The 21,492-nt window shown below is 38.2% G+C and overlaps 1 protein-coding gene across 4 annotated transcripts in view; it reads left to right on the forward strand.

Annotated features, from left to right (window-relative positions):
• DCAF1 (DDB1 and CUL4 associated factor 1) overlaps positions 1 to 21,492 on the forward strand; it is an 86,820-nt gene that overhangs the window by 45,497 nt on the left and 19,831 nt on the right. For all 4 annotated transcript variants that reach the window (XM_069095617.1, XM_069095618.1, XM_069095619.1 and 1 more), the window contains exons 9-22: positions 3,147 to 3,305; positions 5,066 to 5,245; positions 6,515 to 6,724; positions 7,841 to 8,010; positions 9,087 to 9,211; positions 10,817 to 12,071; positions 12,737 to 12,935; positions 15,803 to 15,885; positions 16,781 to 16,865; positions 17,729 to 17,962; positions 19,197 to 19,290; positions 19,914 to 20,018; positions 20,669 to 20,742; positions 21,360 to 21,461. In XM_069095617.1, the coding sequence (XP_068951718.1) occupies positions 3,147 to 3,305; positions 5,066 to 5,245; positions 6,515 to 6,724; positions 7,841 to 8,010; positions 9,087 to 9,211; positions 10,817 to 12,071; positions 12,737 to 12,935; positions 15,803 to 15,885; positions 16,781 to 16,865; positions 17,729 to 17,962; positions 19,197 to 19,290; positions 19,914 to 20,018; positions 20,669 to 20,742; positions 21,360 to 21,461 (3,075 nt within the window). The remainder of the gene's footprint in view (positions 1 to 3,146; positions 3,306 to 5,065; positions 5,246 to 6,514; positions 6,725 to 7,840; positions 8,011 to 9,086; positions 9,212 to 10,816; positions 12,072 to 12,736; positions 12,936 to 15,802; positions 15,886 to 16,780; positions 16,866 to 17,728; positions 17,963 to 19,196; positions 19,291 to 19,913; positions 20,019 to 20,668; positions 20,743 to 21,359; positions 21,462 to 21,492) is intronic.

The following is a 21,492-nucleotide window of genomic DNA, read 5'->3' on the forward strand; positions in this document are numbered from 1 at the left end:
ATCAGAGTTCCCAAGTCTTTCAAAGTTGTTTTCTTTGCAGTATTTTTGTTATTGTATAAATTATTTTCCTGGTTTTGCTCACTTCGCTCTCCATCATTTTGCACAAGTCTTCTCAGGTTTCTCTGAAACTGACCCCTTCATTCTTAGAGCATAGTTATATTCCATCATATTCATATGTCATAACTTGTTCAGTTATTCTCTTAATTGATGGGCATCTCCTAAATTTCCAGTTCTTTACCACCACAAAAATGCCTTCTGTCAATATAATTCTGGTCCCTTTTCCTTTTGATTTCTTTAGAGTATAAACCTTGTAGTGGTATTTCAGAGTCAAAGGGCATGCACACTTTAATAACTTTTATAGCATAGTTCCAAATTGTTTTTCAGAATTACTGAACCAGTTCACAGTTCCACTGGCAGTGCATTAAGATTTATCTATTTTCCCACAGCTCCTCTTGCATTTGTCATTTTTCATTTTTGTTAACTTTACCAATTTGATAGGTGTGAGGTAAAACCTCAGGTTTGATTTAATTAGTATTTCCTTAGTGATTTAGGACATTTTTTTCATATGACTATTGAGAGTTTTGATTTCTTCCTCTGAAAATGATCTGTTCATAATATTCTTTGACTATTTATCAGTTGGAAAACATTTATAGAGTCTTCAAATTGTAAGGGCCTTCAGAGCCCAGCTTGTTTTGTGTATATTTCTTGGTACAATATCCCTAATAAGTTGTCATTGAGTGATGGGTCTTGTTCATTGAGGAAACCCATTCCATTTTTAGACAGGAAAGTCAGAAAGTTCTTTAAAGTAAATCTCTATTTGTCATTCTGTAACTTTTATCTGTTGATCTTAGTTTAACCTTCTGGAGCCTGAACTCATTTTAAACTTTAACTTTCTTGACACTATTCTTACAAATCTCTTCTAGTCTTTCTTTCATCTTTTATATAAGCCTTTTTAAGAATATGTGCTCATTGGAGAACTTCCAGTGCAGTGTCTTTGGTCTATTTAGATGTTTCCCTCTTCCCTTTTTCCCCCATTGGGGTCAGTCATACTTGTTTTGGTAGAATTTTCATTTTTTTCAAATCTTCTGTCCCTCTTATGTGATGAGATCATATTCATTTTTTGTCTAAGACATTTCTACTGTGGTTGGAAGATACTGAAGATGTTTGGACTTAGGGAACTGAGGCAGGGAATTGACTTGAATAAGATATATTCCCCTCTTAGATTTTAATAAAGGGTTGGACTGTATCTTATCTATGTCTAAATTTCTTTTAGGGTGCCACCATGGTACAATGGAAAGGATGTTGGATTTGGAATTAGAGGCCAGGGTTCAAGTCATATTATGCCATTCGTAACCTGTATAATTATAGGCAGCTTAGTGGATAGAGTGTTGGAACTGGATTTGGGAAGACCTGACTTTACTGAGCCTCAGGCAACCACTAGTTATATGAACCTGGGTAAAGAACTCTGTATAAACCTCTGTCTGCCGCAGTTCTTTCCTAGGTAAAGTGGAGATAATACTAATTGTGCCCATCTTCTAGGATGGTTGTGATATATGTGAGATAATACTTGTAAAGTGCTTTATAAACCTTAAAGTGCTATATAAGTGCTAGTTGTCTTTATTGTTAAAATCCACCTTTCTGGGCCTTGTGTACCTCATTTGTACAATGAAGGAGTTGCATCTAATAACCTCACTGTTCCTTCTAGCTCTAAATCTAATGTTCTCTGATGTAGCATAGGGCTATGAACGTTATATATTTAATGAATATTTGTTGAATTAAATTGAAGACTTTGCTACCATTGTTGTTTGAAACAGAAATAGTAAAATTCTTGGTTTTCCCAGATTAGATAGAAAGCTTAAATCAAAAAAGTTGTCAGTTTCTGTCACATCTTTTTACAAAAACTATGAAAGGAAGGTTTTTTATCACTATATAGGCACACAGTTTGTAGCCTGGGTGCCTCTGCCTGATTCTCAATTCCCTAATTTGATTCAGTTTATCAAGTCTGGCATTTGGGTCAGAGATCATTTGGCTCAGGGTCTAAATTTGGAAGATGTGTGAGATTGAGAAGTATAGTATAATCTTACACTTAAATACTAAAAACATTTCAGCCCACAAGGATAGTTGAACAAACTTCTTTTTCCTCTGGATATTCAGGTTAAATTAAGAAAATCATTAATTATTGATAAATAATTGTGAAACAACAGAAGGGGCATGTGGCCTGACCTCTGAAGTTTTTTTCTGAATTACATATGGGCAGGTCTGGTATCTTGTTCTTTTTTTTTTTTTTTTATAAAGCAATTGGGATTAAGTAACTTTCTCAAGGTTACACGGCCAGTTATTTTGTGTGGGTGTTAAGTATCTGAGCCCAGAATGGATCCCAGGTCTCCCGACTCTGGGGATGGCGCTCTTATTCACTGCGCCACCTGGCCGCCCCTGGTATCTTTGTTCTTATCTGGGAAAGGTAAAAGAAATTAACGTATGATATTTCTACATTCATAAGTGTGGTATTGGAAAGGCTTCTTAAAAGTTGAGTGAATTGTAATTGTAATTAGAAAGCATGATTGTACCTAGTTCAATGTGTATGTCAGAAGTTTGTTGAAAATACATAGGGAGTTTGTGGTCTCTCTGAAATGGACTCTTATTTGCATTAACTGTGTACTTAGCACTTGATATTTGCTGTAAATTCTTATTTTAAAATTAATCTTCCTGATATTCTAGTATAGGAAAGGATAGTAGCTGCATGTAGTTGCTAAGGCAGTGGCAACAATAGCAAAGGTTAGTATATATACTGTTTATTAAATGACACAAATGGCAAGACTGCCAGACTCTTTGATCCCTTACTTACTCCTTTGATCCCTTACTTCATGAGACAATAAAATAACATTTTGTAATTGTGTAAACTTTCTAAATTGTTAGTGTCTGTTATCTCATTCTCATGACAACCTGTGAGGTTAGTTGCCCTGGAAGAATATTTCGGTGTTTTGCTTACTCTTCTATTTGGGGCAGGAAATTAGAACCATTATCCTCCTCACAGTTGTGTATGGAAGATAAGGACTTGGGTGTTCACTGGCCCACTGTTGGCCCTTTTTAGAGAGCCTTATGTTGGTTGTACTTGGCCCACACTAATTCTTGTCCTTTTTCTCCAGCACTTAGCATCACTTCTGCTCCACAACAAGTTTGCCACGGAGTTTGTTGCGCATGGAGGTGTACAAAAGTTACTGGAAATTCCTCGTCCTTCTATGGCTGCTACTGGTGTGTCCATGTGCTTATATTATCTATCTTATAACCAGGATGCCATGGAACGAGTAAGTGCAGTATTCCCAAATATATTGTGATAGTTCTGGGGGGGGGGGTTTTTTTTTTTTTTTTTTTGAGTGTACATAAGCACACTGCAAGTACCTGAATTTAGTTAATGTAGAGGGTATAATTGAGAGAGTTGGATGATAGCAAAAGAAGCTAGGTATAGAATACCTGGTATTATGAAGAATTCCAAAGCTTTCTGAAAATGCATTTATTAATGAGTGTACGTAATCATGCTTAGCTGCATATAAGGATATATTTGCATTTATAAATAGGAGACATTTGAAGCAAGGAAAAATAAGATTTCTTTGGGTTTAGGAACTTTGAAGTTTAGGCTAAGTGCTTCCTGTTGTATTAACACTGTTCTCTCTGTTCCTCTGAGTACTTTCTTTTAAATACTTGTCTAATGTAAATTCTGTATTAGTTCTTAATAGTATTTATTTTAGGGTGAAGAGGACTGAGTATAGCTCCCAGGTTTCTGTTCCCAAGTGGTTTGTTTTGAAGACACACGAAACAATTTTATATTTTTTTCAGAATAAAATAACTCATTATGGTATTTTAATAGTTTTGTCTTGAAAATCTTCATTTTAAGTTTTCTAGATAAGCAAAGCATTCTGGATATACAAAACAGTAAATTTTTAAAATGCATAACTGTAGTGTTAAATTTTAGACAATTTTGTGTCCCCACAAGTTTTTCCATTTCTGGTTCTATAGTTTTAGTTTTTCTAGTAAAGTGGAGCTGCTTAGCTACAGATTTTTGATGCTTGTAGCTTCATGAGTCTTTGTGCAGATTTGCCAGTAATGTAGGTGAGGCATTATGAGTTGGCAGGCTTCCTTTTTACTCTCTACTTGATGCTAGGGAAGTGGAGAACCATAGTTATGTCTGTACAGTGCTTTAAAAGTCTGCAAAGCATTTACATCTGTTATCTGATTTGATCCTTACAACAACCCTTTGAGGTAGGTGCTGTTATCTTCCCATTTTACAGATGAGGAACCTGAGGCTCAGAGACGTTAAGTGCCTTGCCCAGGGTCACACAGCTAGTAAGTGTTTGAGGTGGAATTTAAACCAAAGTCTTCCTGACTCTAAGTTCCATATACTATCCACTGTGCCATGCTGTCTCCTCGTCTCATAAAAACTTAGTCTATAATGTTTTTGGCATATAAATTTCTAATAGTGTTGTAGCATCTAAACATCATTCATTTATTTGTGAAATTGCATTCAGAAGTTCCACTTTGAGATGCTAATAGTGCATCTCCTTCATGGCAGCCATGGTGGTGGGAGTAAGTGTTCCCTCAGCTCCAGGCCATTGATGGTGGCTCCTTTGGCCTAGAATGGAGACTCCAGCAGGTTAGGTACAAAAAGCAAGAATGTAACTTCAAGTGGCTGGGAGGTTGAGGGGTTGGGGTGAGGGTCCTGAGATGAAGAATGGGATGGGAGTCAAGAAGACTAGGGGTGGGGGTAAGGCATTGAGTTTTTGAGTAATGGAAGAAGAAATGAAGCGTACTCTACCTTTGGGTATTCTTCTTTCCCTTTGTAGCAGCATGGCAAAGGCAACATAGCAAGGCAACAAGAAAAGAACACAGGGAAGAGATTTGAGGGGGCCACTTGGTTGGGATAGATTCTACCTTTATTTATATTCTAGGATATGAGACTTTAAACTCCTTGCCTGAATAAGTCCAACTTTCTAGCAAGTATAACAATTTTACTTGGTAAAAATTTCTCATGTTTTATCTTTAAGCGTCACTACATCTCTTTTCTTGACAGGTCTGCATGCATCCCCACAATGTTCTCTCTGATGTAGTGAACTACACCTTGTGGCTAATGGAATGTTCCCATGCATCTGGATGCTGCCATGCTACCATGTTTTTCTCTATTTGCTTCTCTTTTCGTGCTGTCTTGGAACTCTTTGACAGGCATGATGGCCTTCGTCGCCTGGTCAACTTGGTGAGACCTAATGCTTTTGTTTTAGAACTTAGTGAAAAATTTCTTAAAATCATACCCCTTCATTTGCTTTCACTCCCTGTGAGGGAAAGAAACTCTCGTTTTTGGTAATTAACCCTTCAGACAACACCCTGCTGATGGAAGAAGATTTGTTTCTTTATCACTCAGGATGTTTCAGTATTTGTTGTAGAGGCCTATTTGTTAATGTACAAATTTTCCTAACCATGAATGTTTCTTATCTCTATAAATACTGAGTAGACTTTCATTCCAGATAGATCCTAATGGAAAGCATTTGTATGTATTAATTAATTTATTTTTTTATTCATATATAAGCCTGAGCTAGTGAGTAAGAAGAATTGAGGGTAGTTACAGAAGGGTGTATATAACACCAGAGAAGATCTTCAAGGAATGGCTTATTAGCTTATAAATAGTATCTGTTTAAAAAAAAACCCAAAATTTTTGCTGTGTTCATCATCAGCTGTGTAAGCTTTCCTGGGTCAGGCCTTGCTAATTGTTTTATAAGTGGTGGCTGGATAAATCTCTGATAATGGTATGTAGCTCTGGTGGATCCACAATTTCATTGGTATGGGTGTTCTTCTACTAGTGTATACTGCCACTCATCTTAATCCTTTCATTCTGTGTGATTGATACTGATCTCCTATCAAAAGTTGTCCATAAAAGAGCAATCTGGTATGCTGAAAGCTTTGCCTTAGGTTTTTTAATATTTTGTGGACATAAATGTTCTCTCTCCCACTCATGATACATGACTGGCACCACCTCCTTTTCCAGTCATCCATGTCCTTGATGTTTGTATTTGATATCATTTCTGTCATGCATATCATGAAATTTGTTGTAGCCTGTTTGTACCCACGATGCATCTCTCCATTTTCCTTTGTGTTTCTCAGTTTTGATTCTTCTGAGATCAAGGTGTTATTTATTCATAGTCATATAGGTCCCAATGTGTGAATATTGGTGTTGAAAAGAGAGAATTAGAAAGCAAAAGATGATCTCTCTTCTCAAAAGGAATTACTCTTAGTCAGTTTAACTTTGGTATTTCTAAAAGATCCAGTTTTGTGCCTGGGAGGAGTACATTTATAGTAGTCTCACTTTCTTGAGTATAATATTTTGCATCCATGATAATTACCAATATTTAGGATAGCATGTTGAGCTTTCATATTTAAAGTCTACTTACCAAAAAGTTAAAATTTTCCTTCTCTTCCTGCCTTTCATTTTTCTGTTGTCCTATTCTGTTTCTCCTGTCCCTCTTCATAGATCAGTACCCTAGAAATCCTAAACTTGGAAGATCAGGGTGCTCTTCTGAGTGATGATGAAATATTTGCCAGCCGCCAAACTGGGAAGCATACCTGCATGGCACTCCGCAGGTACTTTGAAGCTCACTTGGCCATTAAGTTGGAGCAGGTGAAGCAGTCACTTCAGAGGACAGAAGGTGGTATTCTTGTCCATCCACAGCCACCATACAAGGTGAGTTAGGAGTGGGAAGTGCTTATTTTGAACTTTTTATTGTAGGGTGCATCATGGATATGAGACACACACTTGATTCAGTGGAATACTGTAGAGTGTGAGTTCCTGGATTAGTTTTGCTTTGTGTGTAGTTAGGTCCTAATTAAAAATAAAGGCATAGGTTAATTTCAAATACTCAGTTTTCCCACAGATGTTGGTTGCCACATCTCTTTCCACTTTACATCAGAAATAAAGAATTAACTGAGGTGTGTATAATACAGAACTTTCTTTTATAAAATGCTGTATCCCTTGCTTCTTGTTTTTATATTTTGTCTTATAAAAACATAATCTATTGATAGAGTAAGCTCAGGCTCTGAGGCCTTGGAAAAATCTGAGTAGCTTGGAAGCTACTCTCCCTACACATTTTTTGCTGTATATAAAATAATTTCAACACATTTTAAACATTTCAAATCAAAATGGAGATAATTAAAGTGGGTTTTTTTTGTCTTGTCTTAATCCAAAAAACCTGTGCTTTCAGATGCAAAATAGGGACACAATGTTTTTTTTTTACTAGCCTTTTCAACCTCAAATATAATATAGGTACTAGTCATTCAATAGGTGTTTCATGAATGTTTAAAAAATTTTTAAAGCAAAACACATCTTTAGTTCTCCAATTTAAGGTGGTAGTAGATGGAATAAATTTTTTCTGTAAAGTAATCAGATATTTATGGGAAAGCATGATGATATAATGGAAAAAAGCCCCAGATCTGGGTTCCATTCTTATCTCTACCAATTCACTGATCCCAGATAAGTCACTTAACCACTCTGAGTTTTGGTCTCCTTGTCAATAAAAGAGATTAATGTTTATTTTCTTAACTACCTCATTGGGATGTTTTGAGTATCAAATGAGATAGTGTACCTGAAAGTGCTTTGTAAATAGTCAAGCACTTTATAAATGACATCTGTTATAGCTATATATCTATTTACCATGGACTTTTATTTACCATGATTGTGGGATTGTGGAATCTAAAAGATCTTCATTTTTTATTGCTAAAACTGTCCGACTGATAAAAGCACCAAAGATTATGAGAAGAAGATACAATTCTTAATGGCATGGTCTGTTTTCTCTACATGTAGGCATGTTCTTATACTCATGAGCAGATTGTGGAGATGATGGAGTTTCTCATAGAGTATGGACCAGCTCAGTTATACTGGGAACCAGCTGAAGTCTTCCTCAAACTTTCTTGTGTGCAACTCATGTTACAGCTTATCTCCATTGCCTGCAACTGGAAAACCTACTATGCAAGGTGGGACTGGGGAATCACCCCTAAAGTTAGATTTATCTTCTCTTAAAGATCTCATTTGCTAGGCCAGGGTATAAAGGAAGACATGAAATAAAATGGGACCTTTATGCTGCCCCTACTCTTCCCTATCTCATTGAATAAAAAATCCTTCCTATCCTCTTTACAAACACTCTAGTGTTTTGCACACACAGAATACTATGTCTTGGTTTGCTTTTCACTTGTAAGGGGAGAGACATGACTAAGCAGAATGAGGTCCAGAAAAAGGGCAACCGGATTGTTGCATGAAAATGATTAAAAGAAACTTCTATTTAGAAAGATGATGACTGAGAAGAGAGGATCAGCATTCACAAAATCATGGAAGTTATTTAAGGAGGGTGAACATGGACTTATTGGCCAGATCTCAGAAGAGTGGAACTTAATACCTTAGTTTTTTCATGTTAGGTACATGTAACCAATAATCGATTAGTCAACGTTTTTAAATACCTACTATGTGCCAGGCTTTGTACTAAGTACTAGGGATACAAAAAGAGCCAAAAGATAGTCCCTATCCTCAAGGAGCTTACAGTCTAACACTTGAAGTAGTGTTAGAACAAGAAAAAAGGAAATGTTTGTTACTGTAGGGGAGAGTCAGCTTTTGGGACATGTCCCAAAAGTGGTATGGGTTAAAAATATGAGGATCAAGAAAAGTATAGATAAACTCCTGAATGAAAGATTCCTTAGATTATTAAGAGAAACTGAGGATATTTGGAGTGCATTCCTAGCCTCTTGAGTCATGTTATTTTATGTTTTATTTTATTTTTTTTGCCTTTTTATTTTGGAGGGCAGTTGGGGTTAAGTGACTTGCTCAAGGTCACATGGCTAGTTTTTGTGTTAAGTGTCTGAGGCTGGATTTGAACTCAGGTCCTCTTGACTCCAGGGCTGGTGCTCTATTCACTGCACCACCTAGCCACCCCTTATGTTTTGTTTTAAGGCTACACTGTTGTCAGAGACTGACCACAGTCCAGTGTGATATTTCTTTTACATTCTTTTGGCTGTATCATACTTGCCATTTTGCCAAGTTCCTTTGTCTACTCTTTTAGGAATGATACTGTACGCTATGCTTTAGATGTCCTAGCTATTCTTACTGTGGTACCAAAAATCCAGCTGCAGTTAGCTGAGTCAGTGGATGTGTTAGATGAAGCTGGATCCACTGTTTCTACTGTAGGTAAGTTGAATTTGTTTCTTATAAATTAATTAGCAAGCATTTGTTAAATGTGTATTGTGTGTTCGGCACTGTTTAGTGCTGGGGGGTACTAAAACAAAAATGAAATAACATCTATTGTCTGGGAACCTCTATTCTGTTGGGTGTGGGGAGCTGAGGGTAGTGAAAGACAATACACACATGTATATGTTGAAAAATAAATACAAGACAGTTTAAGGAGGACACTAGCTACTGGGAACATTAAAAAAAAAGTTTCATGTAGAAGATAGCACTTGAGATGAGTCTGGAAGGTAGTAACAGATTCCAGCAGGTGGAGGTCAGGAGAAAGCATTGTTGGCATGTAGGAATGGCCAGTGCAAAGGCCCAGAGAGAGGGTTTAATGTGAATGTTTTTCATCTGATGGTTGGTACTGTATTTGCTGTTTTGATTTAAATTTCTTTTTCTTTCTTTTTTTTTTTTGCTTTTGGAAGGCAATTGGGGTTAAGTGACTTGCGCAAAGTCACACGGCTAGTTTTTGTGTTAAGTGTCTGAGGCCGGATTTGAACTCAGGACCTCCTGACTCCAGGGCTGGTGCTCTATTCTCACTGCGCCACCTAGCCGCCCCTTTGATTTAAATTTCATAGTACTGTACTTAACCAGAAGGCAATGGTGGGTTCTGTGCTCTGGTTTGTATATGGCGCACAATGCCATGCAGCTGCAGAGGCATTGTATTGGTAAATTGATATTTCCATAGTAACATGATGGTGTTCTTAGGGTTTTCACCAGGAATAATGCCACATTCTCATTTTTGACCCATATGCACTCTCATTTGTGTCACTTTTTCTTTGAGACTCTGTCGGGGTATGGGAAGAGTTAAAGAGAATTTCTTTGATGCATGTGGAATTACATGGAAAACTCTAGGAGGAACTTTACAGTCTTCTTTTGAGATGTGTTGCAAAGTCAGGACCTCTGACATTGGTTGGTATTTATATTCTTTATGCTGCTACTCACTACCCATTTGTCAGGACAAATCACTTCTTTTTTTTTTTTTTAAGCAATTGGGGTTAAGTAACTTGCTCAAGGTTACACGACCAGTTATTTTTGGGTGTGGTGCTAAGTATCTGAGCCCAGATTTGATCCCCAGGTCATCCTGACACTGGGGCCGGTGCTCTTACTCACTGAGCCACCTGGCCGCCCTGACAAATCATTTCTTATGTGAGTTTGATTTTATTCACCTGTGAATTGAAGCTAGCAACACTTGTTCTTCCTTCTGGGGTCCTTGTGAGTTAAGTGCTTTGGAAACTTTAAGGAGACAGAAAATATGAGTTACTGTTATATATAGCTTACCTTGCTTCTGAACACCATTGAGTATGACTCTTGAAGTGAGTGACTATGCCTTCACTCTTTAGGTTACTTTGCATAGGCTGAATCCACAGCTATGATTTCTGCAGCAAAGAAGAAATACCTTTGTTTTGTGATTTGAAAATTGAAGTTACTTTCTACAGTGTTAAAACAAAATGAACAAAACTCCTGGGTCTTTTTCCTGATGTTCCTCTGAATCTTAACATGAATATCAATTTGAAATATTGGGGAGAAAAGGTTAAAAAAAATTTTTTTCCCCTCAAACAGGTATCAGCATCATCTTGGGAGTGGCAGAGGGTGAGTTCTTTATTCATGATGCTGAAATTCAGAAATCAGCTCTTCAGATCATTATCAATTGTGTGTGTGGCCCAGATAACCGCATCTCTAGTATTGGCAAGTTCATCTCTGGAACCCCTAGACGGAAGTTGCCTCAGCCTCCAAAAAGCAGTGAGCATACACTGGCCAAGATGTGGAATGTGGTACAGTCTAACAATGGTATCAAGGTGCTCTTGTCATTGTTGTCCATCAAGATGCCCATCACTGATGCAGACCAGATCAGAGCGCTAGCGTGCAAAGCCCTAGTAGGACTTTCTCGCAGTAGCACTGTCCGGCAGATCATCAGCAAGCTGCCTCTCTTCAGTAGCTGCCAGATCCAACAGCTGATGAAGGAACCTGTTTTGCAGGACAAACGCAGTGACCATGTCAAGTTCTGCAAATATGCTGCTGAGCTAATTGAACGTGTATCAGGAAAGCCCCTCCTTATTGGGACCGATGTCTCTCTTGCACGGCTGCAGAAAGCAGATGTGGTAGCCCAGTCTAGAATTTCCTTTCCTGAAAAGGAATTGCTTCTCTTAATCCGAAACCATCTCATCTCCAAAGGGCTTGGAGAGACAGCAACTGTCCTCACCAGAGAGGCTGATCTACCCATGACTGCTGCATCTCATTCCTCTGCCTTCACTCCTGTCACAGCTGCTGCTTCCCCTGTCTCTCTGCCTCGTACCCCTCGCATCGCCAATGGCATTGCAGCCAGACTAAGCAGCCATGCCAGTGTAGCTTCCTCTGCTTCATCTGTCCACTCTCAGTCACGACCTCCACAGGGTCCACTTGCCCTGCCTGGCCCATCTTATGCAGGCAGCTCCCCGTTGATTGGCAGGATCAGTTTTATCAGGGAGAGGCCATCACCCTGCAATGGCAGGAAAATCAGAGTGTTAAGGCAGAAATCGGACCATGGCGCCTACAGCCAAAGCCCAGCCATAAAAAAGCAGTTGGACAGACATCTTCCTTCCCCTCCCACGTTGGACAGTATCATCACAGAATACCTTAGGGAGCAGCATGCTCGCTGCAAGAACCCCGTTGCCACCTGTCCCCCTTTTTCTCTTTTTACCCCTCACCAGTGTCCTGAGCCAAAACAAAGGCGGCAAGCGCCAACAAATTTTACCTCAAGACTAACCCGCAGAGCAGCCTTTCCAAAGTATGGAGGGGTAGATGGTGGGTGCTTTGATAGGCACCTCATCTTCAGCAGGTAAGGAAATGCTTTTAACCTCTTAGGGAAAGGGGTAATCATCAAACTATAAAACACAAGCAGCATGAGCCTAGACTCGTAAGCCTCAGTAGCTCTTTTTTAGCTAAATTAATTCAAAGTCAGAAGACTTGAGTGAGTGTGAGACCAAGCAGTCATTCTAGGCTCTTTGTGCTATTATTACCGTAGGCATCCTAGACATACTGACTCTGCCTTGTCAGGACTACTGGCTACTCTAGAACTTGTTCTAATGAGCTGCCCTGAACTAGGCCTTCCCAACTTGTTTCTTGTCTTGGTTCATGTTGGTTTTTATTCTTTTCCATGTGATTGGCATATAAATGCTGGAATAATTTTTAAAATCGAGAAAGAACTAATAATATGAGTTATTAGTTTTTGTTTTAATCTGAAAATGAGAAGCTTTTTTCCCCCTTCACTTAAAATGAAAATTTTAAATAAAATCAAACCAGGTGTTTTTTTTTTGGGGGGTGGTGGTGGTGGTCATTATAGAATTTTAAACTTTAACTTCTCGTAAACATTTGTAACTATACCACCCCTATGCCTCCAACTAATCATTTAGTTTCTCTCTATCATAGTTTATCCCAATTTTCTTTTCCTTAGTGAGAACTTTTTGATTTATTGTGGTTAATGATCTCTGTGTCTTTTTCTAGGTTCCGTCCCATTTCAGTGTTTCGGGAAGCAAATGAGGATGAAAGTGGCTTTACCTGCTGTGCATTCTCAGCCCGAGAGAGATTTCTAATGCTTGGCACGTGTACGGGGCAGCTGAAACTTTACAATGTATTCAGTGGGCAGGAAGAAGCTAGTTATAACTGTCATAACTCTGCCATCACTCACCTTGAACCATCTCGGGTAAGGGACTCTTCTTAGGTGGCCAAAAGCCTCCCTGCCAAGGCCTGATTATTTTCTCATTATACTTTTCTCATTGTGGAAGCCATGTACGATCTGTCAGTTGTATATTAGATAGGGAACAGTGACTGCAATTGTGATTTCATCTCTGGTTTTTTCAGCAAGAATGCTTGAAATTCCTCTATTCCACTGAATGACCATATTTTCCCCTGAAACATGATACTCAGTTTTGCTGGGTAGGTGACTCTTGGTTTTAATCCCAGCTCCCTTGACCTCTGGAATATCACATTCCAAGCCCTTCAATCCCTCAGTGTAGAAGCTGCCAGATCCTGGGTTATCCTGATTGTGTTTCCACAATATTCAAATTGTTTCTTCCTGTCTGCTTGTAATATTCTCTCCTTAATCTGGGAATTCCGGAACCTGGCTATAATATTCCTAGGAGTTTTCTTTTTGGGATCTTTTTCAGGAGGTGATCAGTGGATTCTTTCAACCTCTATTTTGCCCTCTGGTACTAAAACATCAGGGCAATTTTCTTTGAGAACTTCCTGGAGGATGCTTTCTAGTTTCTTACTTTGGTCATGGCTTTCAGGTCGTCCAATAATTTTTAAATTATCTCTCCTGGATCTATTTTCCAGGTCAGTGGTTTTTCCCATGAGATATTTCACATTGCCTTCTATTCTATCATTTGTTTGGATCTGTTTAACAGCATCTTGATTTCTCATAAAGTCATTACCTTCCATTTGTTCCAGTCTAATTCTGAAGCCATGATTCTCCTCATTGAGCTTTTGAGATTCTTTTTCCATCTGGCAAATTCGACTTTTTAAGGCATTCTTCACCTCATTACCTTTTTGAGCCTCCTTTGCCATTTGAGTCGGTCTGTTTTTTAAGGTATTATTTTCTTCAGTCAGGCTGTTGACTCTCATTTCATAATTTTCTTGCATTGTTCTCATTTCTCTTCCCAATTTTTCCTCCACTTCCCTTATCTGCTTCTTAAGGTCCTCTATGGCCTGTAACCAGCTTGTATTTTCCTTTGAAGCTTTTGGTGCAGGAGTTCTGACTTCATTGTTTTCCTCCTGTTCCATGCCTTGCTCCTTCTTGTCCCCAAAATAGTAGTGTAATGTTGGAATCTTCTGTCTGCTTTGTTTCCTTTGCCTGCTCATTTTGCCACTCAATTATTTGACTTTTGGGCTTTTTGCCACAGTGGGACTCTGCCACCAGACAGGGCAGTTTTCATCCCAAACGCTGGGATTTTCTCAGCTGCTGGAGATATTAGATGGGTGCCCTCTCTGAAGTCTCCACACGTTCTGGCAAGCTGGACACACACCCCAGGACCTTCACCCTAGACTGCAATCCAGATCCAAGCAGGTTAAAGCAAGAGCGATGACCCCTCAGACTGGTGCTTGGTCCCCCTACACTCTGCAGGCCAGAAGCTGAAGCCGCCACGTGGGGCTGGCTGGCTGTGCTGGCGTCTCAGTGGTTTCTCGCCCCGGGGTTAAAAGCCAAGCACTCCCACTTACTGGGTCCCAAAGTTCAGACTGCACTGGCCTCTCACCTTGTCCTTTGCATCTATGTATTGATAAATCTGGAAACGGCCACAGCTGCTGCTGATCTGGAGTCCCTCTGGCAGGTGGCTGGTCAGGCCCGCCCTGGGGCTAAAGCCTCGGTGTGGGACTGGGTTCGGCTCCCAGAGCCCTGCGCTGGCTGATTCCTGCCGGCCTGCCGGGCTGTCCTCAGTGGGAGGTTAGCTTCTCTGTGTCATTTTGTGGGTTCTGCAGCTCCAAAGTTTGTTTAGAGTCCCCTTTTTACATGGATTGGGGAAGGTGGAAGCCAGAGCCGTGGGAAGGTCATGCTTCTACTCCACCATCTTGGCTCCCGCAATTGTGATTTCATAAGTATACATTATTCCCATATAAAGAAGCTCCTTCTACCAATGCAGGTTGGCACCTTCTCTGGTACTTGTGCTTCTTAAAGTTGCCTACAATATTGAACAGTAAAGTGACTTATATGGGAACACATAATCAGTATGTGTCAAAGTGGGGACTTGAATCCAGGTCCTCCTGGCTTATGGGCCAGCTTTCTGTTCAGTACACTGTGATGCTTTATATAGGTTGGAAAATTTTGTGTTTCTCTAACAAAATTCTGTCCAAGTGGACTTTTTAAAATATTATTAAATATTATCTTGGAAGAAAAATACTACATAATTCCAATGTGGTGGTATATCACTATTCTTCTCATGGTTTGAGTACTTTTTTCCCCCAAATGGAGAAGATTCACATTATAAGGACATCATTATTAACCCCAAAGGAAGGAGACATTCACATCTTTGAGGCTACCCTAAATAAATATTCTAAAATTTGGCAAATTCTTGGAAAGTTCCCTGAGCAGAATATTAATTTTTTTGTTGACCAGTACTACAGATGGGAAAACTAAGGAATATGATTTAAAAGGAGATGGAATAAAATTTGAAACTTTTTCTTAAAATGAGAATGTTCATTTTTTACCCCACTCAAATGTTTTCAGTGTCATTATTATATTAGTGACTGCCACATGTTACAAGTTTAGGAGTGTATAATATTGTCTCAAAGAGTTTAGTTTTGTCTTTCTAAGGTCCTGTGGTCAGAATATAGTTATATTGTGTAGCGTAACTGTTTCTGGCTCCCATAGGAGTGCTCTGTCCTCTATTGCTTTATAGAAATAGGCTAGAAATGTAATTTCATAAATTTATTTTTGTATGCTAGTAGTAAATGTATATACCTGTTGGTATTGATGTGTGTAAAGCGTTTTACAAACTAGAGTTATATATAAATATCAGTTGTTAACTATATATAAATATGTTATTGTTACTTAACTCAGACCTCCTTCTCTTTTAGGATGGATCTTTGTTGTTAACATCTGCTACTTGGAGCCAGCCTCTTTCTGCACTCTGGGGGATGAAATCAGTGTTTGATATGAAGTGAGTACACTCTTTGTTAGCCTGGTCTCTGTGCCTTTAAAGGGGTTATTAGGAAAAGAAGAATATTGGTTGTTAGCTTCTGAATAAACTTTAATCCCCTAAATTTTTAGCTTGATGGATAAAGAAGAAAACTTACTCTCTTCTTTCATTCCAGAACTGTTTTTTCTCAGATTGAACCTACCATTGCAATGTTTAATGCAGCGTGGTGTAGTGGAGAGAGCGCTGGACTTGGAGTTAGGAGACACCTGGGTTCAAATCCCACCTTTTGACACTTACTTTCTGTGTGACCATAGGCAAGTCACTTAGCCACCCTGAGCTTCAGTCTCCTCAACTATAAAATGGGAATAGTAATATCTATAATACCTGTGTCACATAATTGTTGTAGGGTTTAAAATGAGATAATGGATGTGAAACATTTTGCAAACCTTAAAATGCTCTTTAACTGTTAACTCTCATTACTTAACAGCATTCCTTCCCCTTCCCTTCCCCCACCCCAGTCAGCTGGATATGGCACATGTCACACCTGTTTCCCATATGAACCCTGATAACACATGGCAGTTGGCTATGTTGCTGCCTCTGCATGTGGATAGTTTAGAGCTTGAATAAAAGGACTGGAGGCCTGCTAATTATTTTTGTGATAACTTTCCTTCTCTTATGGACTGAGGCCTGTTAGCACTTTTATCTTGCTCAGACAAATTAAGGTAGGACTGTCTTGTCAGATTTTTTTCTAGAGCTTTGAATGTTTTGGTTTTATCTATGGGAGTTAGTGAATTTGAATTCAAGTTTAGTTGTGTAGGAAGTCAGGAATTAACTTGGTGCAAGTTTTAAACTTAAGCACTGCAAAGATCAGATTTCAGAGAGTATGATATATCTGCTACCTGTTACTTGCCTGCAGGCATTCCTTCACAGAAGACCACTACGTAGAGTTCAGCAAGCACTCACAGGATAGGGTCATTGGCACAAAAGGGGACATTGCCCATGTAAGTACCTTTGATTTCATAACTTTATGGCTGATCATGTACTTCTGTTCACATGAGATGCTTCCGACTAGAAGACTCTATGTATACTTAGGCTATGGCCCTAAGTATAACTAGGAAGAATAGCTCCAGACTATAAGAAAAACTTAAAAACTGAGAAGCTGACATTTTCAAGGAAATGGGTTTCTAGGGGGGGTATGCTTTTGGGGGATGTTTTTCCCTTTTACTTCTTAGCACAGTGCCTAGCAGATAGTAAGTACTTAATATACATGTTTATTGATTGATTATGTAGGTTAAATATCTTGGCATTTAAGCTGCTGTGAGTATTTGGACACTTTGCTTGACTAATTGAAATTCTGTATTGGGGACAAATGTGTTGGAATATTTCAAGGAAAATCTTATACTACCTAGCCTTCTCTTTCATCTTATCCCCAAAGAGAGAGAGAGAACCCCTCCCCCTCCCTTAAAGAATGAATAGTCAGTAGTTGGATCATTATATATTGAGTTGGAAAAGGGAAACATGCCATTTCCCCACTTATGCTATAGATACCTTGTCCTTTTCCCAAGATGATGATAGGAAAAAAAGAATTTCTTCCTACTTACGTTTAGGGGAGGCTTGACTCTTTTTTCTTTTTGTTTTTCTTTTGGGAAAGGGGTATCCACTGAAAAAGCTACTTTGTTATATTTTAGAATTTTAGCAAAGATATAGATTGGTTTCTTGTTAGGCAGGTTGGGAGAAATGGGATTTTAAAAAACTTTTGTCAGAAATGAGGTCAGGAAAAATGGGTTTGCAGATCTCTTTATTGTAATTTAACTAACACATGAATCTGATGTATCTTCCTCACTCCTCTTTTTTTTCTCCAAAGATTTATGACATTCAGACTGGCAACAAGCTGTTGACTCTCTTTAACCCAGATCTTGCCAACAACTACAAGAGGAACTGTGCCACGTTTAATCCTACAGATGATCTAGTCTTAAATGACGGGGTCCTCTGGGATGTCCGCTCTGCACAGGCCATACATAAGTTTGACAAGTTCAACATGAATATCAGCGGTGTTTTCCATCCTAACGGACTGGAAGTCATAATTAATACTGAAATTGTATCCTTCATCCTTAGTAAAATTTCTTGAGTTATAAGTCCATTAAAGTTAAAGTCTGGTTATGGTGCAGAAAGCTAGAAAGATAATTCCATTGATTTTTTTTTTTCTAACACCCATTTAGTTTTGTTTTGTCCCTTGTTCTGAGCATGTAATGTGTTAAACATTTGGAAAAGAAGTGAAAAATCTAGTCAGTCATCCATTGTTTTTTGCAGATATATATATATAGATATAGATATAGATATATGTATATATATAGTATGGCAAAACTCATATAACTGATTTGGTTTTTAACTTTTTTTTTTCTGTTGCCATACAAAATTGTAATTAGCTGAAATACTGCTTTTCAGTTGTGTAATTCAAAGGAAATCTTGATTTAGTATTGTAGTTAATTTGAAAGAAAATTATTTTTTCTCAACAGCCTACCTTTTTGTTAATTTATTAAAGCTGTGTTATGCCTAAAAAAGTGTTAAAAGTAACGTTGCATATAACTTCCAGTTTACATTGGTAGACTGCAAGAAATAATCCAAGCTAGACAAGTACTGTTTTCATTTTTTTTAAGTATCTGCATATCTGCTAGCCAGACATTTGTGAACTCTTTACAAGAAACAAAAAATGCAACATGAAAAACATCTTTTTACATTTTTGAATGAGAAATTCATAACTGAAGCTTGTTTACATGTAGGCAGGTTCTCTTATTGTTTTGAGATGTCCTTGAGCCTTCAGAGAACTTTGAGAGATTTTTAATAATAACTCATTGCATGTTTTTCTGTATTGCTGGGAATGACTAAACTTTTTAAAAAACATCGTTATCTTACTGATCTTCAGTGAAGTTTTATTTCAAGTATATCAAATTCCTTACTTAACAGATCAGAAAGAAAATCCTCCATTTGAAGGGAATTTTTTTGTAGTTCTTAGATATGCAGGAAGGTAGATTGGAACACTTTCCTCTGATCCAGGTCACTATTTATATGGCATCTGCTTAATATTATGAAGTGGCCCTTGGTTTCATCTTCTCCTTTAGTGTCCAGCTTTTCCGTGTATTTTAGCAACAGTGTTCTGGCCCCTGTAATGTGGAAGAAAGCTGAGAGCCATCACTCATTAGTATCAATCCTTAGAAACTAAGAGATGGAATAAGTAGGTATTTGTTTCTTTGTTGACTTTCACCATGTGTGTAAGAATAACTTTTAAGAAAATTACTTTTATTGGGGCTTTTCCTTCACTACTATTCTTTCAGTGGGACCTTCGAACTTTCCATTTGCTGCACACAGTCCCAGCTTTGGATCAGTGTCGTGTAGTTTTCAACTATACTGGTACAGTGATGTATGGAGGTAATGAACATTACTCCAGTCTCCCCCTTCCTGTCTTTCTTTGTCCAGCTCCTAAACATGCCAGAGTACTGTATAATTATGCTCTCAGAATATTTTTGTCCCTTGTAGTGGAAAGCATTTGGAAATTCATGAATTAAAAACAAAGTACTTTCATAAGACAGCAGAATAGAAAATGAAAACATTTTTTTAAAGTGCTGATTTAAGGTCATACAAATTCTGATTCTTAGTAACTGACCTCAAAGGTGTTAAATTTAAATTTAGTGTAATAGTGATATAAAAATCTCTTGGAAATTAGCTTCCAGTCTTCATGACTTCTTTACCTTCTATAAAACTACCAAATCTTCATAGTTCACTTTCCATTTAGCAGTTTTGTAATGTTGGGGAACATTGGTTATACTGCTTAAAACATTTCATCGGGGGAAGTAGACAAGTAATGGAGGAGAATATTATTTAAATACAAACCTGTGAAAACTATCAGGAGAATGTATCCAGAGGAATCATAACCAAATACAGTAGAAATTCCACCAATACTCTTGGTTTTTTAAAAGACAAGATTATCTGTACCTATGATTAAATTTAAATATCTTGGGGCGGGTGGGGCGGTTTCTCTTCTCATAAACTAGCTATGCTACAGGCAGATGATGAGGATGACTTAATGGAAGAGAGGATGAAAAGCCCCTTTGGGTCGTCTTTCAGAACATTCAATGCAACAGACTATAAGCCTATAGGTAAGCATGAAAAATCATAGTCTTCAGACTTGCATATTTTGTGTGAGAATGTGCATTCCTAATGTGAAATCCTCTTTTTTTCTTGGAAGGACTTTGGGTATTTACCTGTTCCTGGAAAACACATACACACACACACACACACACACACACACACACACACACACACACACACACATACATATAGATATAGCCACATATACACAAACATACATTGCCATTTTGTTTTTGCTATTATCTTGTTTTCCTATGAAGAAATGACTAACTCACAAAGGGAGAGTTGCCAGCTTTGTTCCTGCTTTTTTGTTTTGAAAATTTTTGATTTTTCTTTTATTTAGAAAAGCAATGGGAATTAGGAAGGGGAAATAAAAAAATAGAACTGACTAGGATTTCTGAAAGTATGTTGAATTCTTTTTTATTTTTTTCTTTTTGGAGGGTAATTGAGGTTAAGTGACTTGCCCAAAGTCATATGGCTAGTAAGTGTGTCAAGTATCTGAGGCCGGATTTGAACTCAGGTCCTCCTGACTCCAAGGCCGGTGCTCTATTCACTAGAATAAGGAGGCCACCTAGCCACCCCAAGTATGTTGAATTCTTTAAAAGAAAAAGAATGCAATAGCAGAATTCCCTGAGTTTTTCCACATTCTGTTTTTTAGCTACCATTGATGTGAAACGGAATATTTTTGACCTGTGCACTGACACCAAGGACTGTTACCTTGCTGTTATAGAGGTAAAGGATGCTTAGAGGAATATAGACTGGAATAGAATTTGTTCAGAGCATTTATAGTTAAATCTTTTATGCTGACTCTATATCATGTTTAGCTGTTAGGTAGGACGACTATAGGTGATATTTGAAAAGTGTATTATCAGTGTCTAGTTAGATATCTTGAGTAATCCTTATGTACCTGTTTCCAGGGGCTGGGTGGTTGGAGGGTGAAGGAATGTTGTCTCTTTGAGATATATAGGAAAATGTAGCACAGTTTTCTTACTGTAACTGAGAAAATATATCCATGGTTATTATCTTTACCTAATCATCAATATTGTATCAAAACCTAGGAGAACTATGTATATGTGTGTATGTCTTTGTGTGTGTGTGTGTGTGTGTCTGTCTGTCTGTCTGTGTGTAAGTAATTGTGATAGCACCTAAGCCTTCTTGTACTGCTTTTCCCTCCCTTTCTGTGCTCTAGGTATAATATAACATTTGCAGTCTGCTTAACAACATTTGTTATTGCAAGCATCACTTATTTTGATTGACACAGGGAGGTAATTGAAGGAAGTAGGTCAAAGCTGAAACAGATACCTAATTCTACGGTGCACTGACTTCATATTTTGTGGGGTGGATTTTAGAATCAAGGCAGTATGGATGCCCTGAACATGGACACAGTATGCAGGTTGTATGAGGTGGGCAGGCAGCGCCTGGCAGAAGATGAGGATGAGGAAGAGGATCAGGTGAGTGGCTTTTATTGGAATTTCTTTCTTT

Source organism: Petaurus breviceps, unplaced genomic scaffold, assembly GCF_028583685.1.
Source record: "Petaurus breviceps papuanus isolate PSGF00001 unplaced genomic scaffold, PetGlider_PUasm1.0 227, whole genome shotgun sequence".
In the NCBI taxonomy this organism is placed as follows: domain Eukaryota; kingdom Metazoa; phylum Chordata; class Mammalia; order Diprotodontia; family Petauridae; genus Petaurus; species Petaurus breviceps.